The 4,318-nt window shown below is 28.9% G+C and overlaps 1 protein-coding gene across 1 annotated transcript; it reads left to right on the forward strand.

The window, feature by feature from the left end:
* Positions 1-3,370: 3,370 nt before the first annotated feature.
* Positions 3,371-3,742, forward strand: LOC111717354 (uncharacterized). Its single transcript, XM_023492855.1, is given in 2 exon segments — positions 3,371-3,464; positions 3,666-3,742. Coding segments are annotated over 2 exon segments (171 nt in total).
* The last annotated feature ends 576 nt before the right edge of the window (positions 3,743-4,318 follow it).

Raw genomic sequence — 4,318 nt, forward strand, 5'->3', positions numbered from 1 at the left:
TGTTACCTTCACTTATCATGCAATTTAAAGATTTAATCTAAATGGATGTTGTTCATTAGAGCAAAAAAATCAAGACCATTCATACATCTGTAGAATTATTTTACTCATATCTCTATTGATTTATCATATATCCATTGATTTATCATATATCCATTGAGTTATCATATATCCATTAATTTATACCAGATATCCGTTGATTTATACCAGATATCCATTGATTTATACCAGATATCCATTGAGTTATCATATATCCATTAATTTATACCAGATATCCGTTGATTTATACCAGATATCCATTGATTAATACCAGATATCCATTGATTAATACCAGATATCCATTGAGTTATCATATATCCATTAATTTATACCAGATATCCGTTGATTTATACCAGATATCCATTGATTTATACCAGATATCCATTGATTTATCAGATATCCATTGATTTATCATATATCCATTGATTTATCATATATCCATTGATTTATCATATATCCATTGATTTATCATATATCCATTGATTTATCAGATATCCATTAATTTTTCATATATCCATTGATCTATCATGTATCCTTTAATTTATCATATATCCATTGATTTATCATGTATCCATTAATTTATACCAGATATCCATTAATTTATCATATATCCATTGATTTATCATATATCCATTAATTTATCATATATCCATTAATTTATCATATATCCATTGATCTCTCATGTATCCATTGATTTATCATGAATCCATTGATTTATCAGATATCCATTAATTTATCATATATCCATTAATTTATCAAATATCCATTGATCTATCATGTATCCATTGATTTATCATAATATCCATTGATTTATCATGAATCCATTGATTTATCAGATATCCATTAATTTATCATATATCCATTAATTTATCAAATATCCATTGATCTATCATGTATCCATTGATTTATCATAAATCCATTGATTTATCAGATATCCACTGATTTATCATATATCCATTGATTTATCATATATCCACTGATTTATAATATATCCATTGATTTATCATAAATCCGTTGATTTATCATAAATCCATTGATTTATCATAAATCCATTGATTTATCATATATTCATTGATTTATCATGTATCCATTGATTTACCAGATATCCATTAATTTATCAGATATCCGTCGATTTTTCATATATCCATTGATTTTTCCGATATTTATTGATTTATCGTATATACATTGATTTATAATATATCCATTGATTTATCAAAAAAGCATTTAACATTTTTTACATTTCTTTTGCTTAATAAAATAAACAAATTTATTTTTCCATTAAAAGCATTTTTTTCAATAGAACAACTTTTCAGGAAGTATAAAAAATGAAGGTGTTTCAACTGTACCCTTTACGTTTTATCTGATTAACAAAAAGGAAGATATCTTCGTTGTTCTATCTTAATAGGAGTTGAATTCTGGTAATTTACATGAATAAATACGCAATTTACTTTTCTAAGGGACTCACAATTAAAAAACATCATTTTGAGATAGAATAACAAGGATATCTGTGAATCCTGCAGCAACTCTTTAAATGAAGGATCACCTTGATGTTAGTTTACAGTTCCTTTCACAGAGAACTTGTTGTTACTAAATCTGACAAAATAAAATATTTTTTTTTTTAGTTAGATTTTAACTTGAACCTTGAAATCATCTAAATAGCTTAATCGTGGATTCCTTTATTCTTTTAATTATAAGTAATAAAATGGGAGTTTTCCTTGATTAATTTACTTTTGAACGCATTTGGTATTTTTTGCCTGAAGCATTTCGAACATTTTATTATACATATTACATGAACCCAGGAAAAGAGTATGGACCATCTGAATTAAAGAAAAAACTCAAGGAAAGGGGACGTGAAGTGGACTAAAAGCCTAGTTCCAGATTTCTCACAAATTTATAACATGTTCCATTATGTTCCAATATGTTCCAATATGTTCTAATATGTTCCAATATGTTCCAATATGTTCCAATATGTTCTAATATGTTCCATTATGTTCCAATATGTTCCAATATGTTCCAATATGTTCCAATATGTTGCAATATGTTCCAATATGTTCCAATATGTTCCAATATGTTCCAATATGTTTCAATATGTTCCAATATGTTACAATATGTTCCAATATGTTCTAAATTTTAAACAAACAATGTGGGTTTGTTTAAGTAGTGAAGCTAGGAGTAAAGTAGGAGTAAAGTACTCGAGTAAAGTACTCGAGTAAAGTACTCGAGTAAAGTACGCGCTAAGATAATCACCAACTGGATTGAAAAATCTAAGAACAACGCATTTAAATTTATTAATTTCCTTAACAAAGAACTACTTGCTGTTACTAAGACCCTAGATTTGAACACTTGTTTAAAATAATCTTAAATATAGCTCACTTCTTTACCATTTTATATTTTAACTACAAAGTTAAAGAAAATATTATAGAGGACGTGAAGTCGATCTCTAATGAAACGCATAAAGTAACTTCCAGTATATATATTTCTTATAACTTTTACTAGAGGGTTCAGAACATTAGGTTATATCAAGATCACACATGTTAGACTGAAAGTACAATGAAAGTATCAGTTCTATCTCATTCCGGTAAACGTGTTTTAGGCGGCCAGGCATCGTCTTCCACAATATTGAAATTAGAATTTTATCAATAATAAAATTGATAACAGTATGATATTTAATAAAAACTAGCAAACTCTATGAATATCCCCTTGATTAAATATTCCCTCACCTAAAATATTCTCCCTATAAAATATTCCCCCTAAAAAATATCCTAAAATTAAATATTCTCTCTATGATATATTTGCTCTATAAGATTTCTCTTTTATGAAATATATCCTTTATAAAATATCTCCTCCATTAAATATCCCCGCTATGAAATATCCCCACTATGAAATATCCCCGCTATAAAATATCCCCACTATGAAATATCCCCGCTATGAAATATCCCCACTATGAAATATCCCCGCTATGAAATATCACCGCTATGAAATATCCCCAGTATGAAGTATCCCCACTATGAAATATGCCCTCTGTGAAATGTCACCTCTATGAATTATTTCCTGATTGAAATATTACCGCAATAAAATATCCCCTCTTTAAAATATCCCCTCTATGAAATATCCCCTCTAGAAAATACCCCTCTATGAAATATCCCCTCTATGAAATATCCCCTAAATATCACCGCTATGAAATATCCCCAGTATGAAGTATCCCCACTATGAAATATGCCCTCTGTGAAATGTCACCTCTATGAATTATTTCCTGATTGAAATATTACCGCAATAAAATATCCCCTCTTTAAAATATCCCCTCTATGAAATCTCCTCTATGAAATATCCCCCTATGAAATATCCCCTCTATGAAATATCTCCTCTATAAAATAGTCCCTCTATGAAATATCTCCTCTATAAAATATCCCCTCTATGAAATATCTCCTGTATGAAATATCCTCTACATAAAATATTACCGCTATAAAATATCCCCTCTTTGAAATATATCCTCTATGAAATATCCCCTCTATGAAATATCCCCTCTTAGAAATATCCAATCTATGAAATATCCCCTCTATGAAATATCCCCTCTATGAAATATCCCCTCTTAGAAATATCCAATCTATGAAATATCTCCACTATGAAATATCCCCTCTATGAAATATCTCCTCTGTGAAATATCCCCTCTATGAAATATCTCCTCTATGAAATATCCCCTTTATGAAATATCCCCTCCATGAAATATCATAAAATAAATACCTATTGGAAAATGTTCAACAACTGAAGAAATAAATTTGCTTGAGCAGTTTGCAAAAGAATTATCTATCACTTAATTACATCGTAAAAATACGCCTGATTGGACATTTTGAGACAAACACCTGGTTGAAAAGACGGCTTTAAATACACACTGAACGAACCCTTTATTCAAATTGCTCTGAAGTCTGACAATGAAAACATATATTGTTTTCTTTGTCTTCTCTTTTGTAGAAGTCATCGTAGCAACTGACTGCTGTGCAAAAAAGGTATTTATATTAATTGCCATAGTAGAAACTTTCCAAATAATTTTTATTCCGCTTTTTTACTCCGCAATTTCACAATCTAGAGTAGAAAGCGTTTTATGCCTTTCTAGGCAAATATTAAGTAACATTTTCACCAACTTCAGAAATGTTTCTTTCGAAATAATTTTTACTGCATTTATTGTTTTTTCAACTGGAACGGGAAGATTTTGTTTGGAAACCGAGCTAGCTAGATCTTTAAGAAATAATGAAACTTTTGTTCCGTAAAAGCTACAAGAAAGTTT

Source organism: Eurytemora carolleeae, unplaced genomic scaffold (genome assembly GCF_000591075.1).
Source record: "Eurytemora carolleeae unplaced genomic scaffold, Eaff_2.0 scaffold2534, whole genome shotgun sequence".
In the NCBI taxonomy this organism is placed as follows: domain Eukaryota; kingdom Metazoa; phylum Arthropoda; class Copepoda; order Calanoida; family Temoridae; genus Eurytemora; species Eurytemora carolleeae.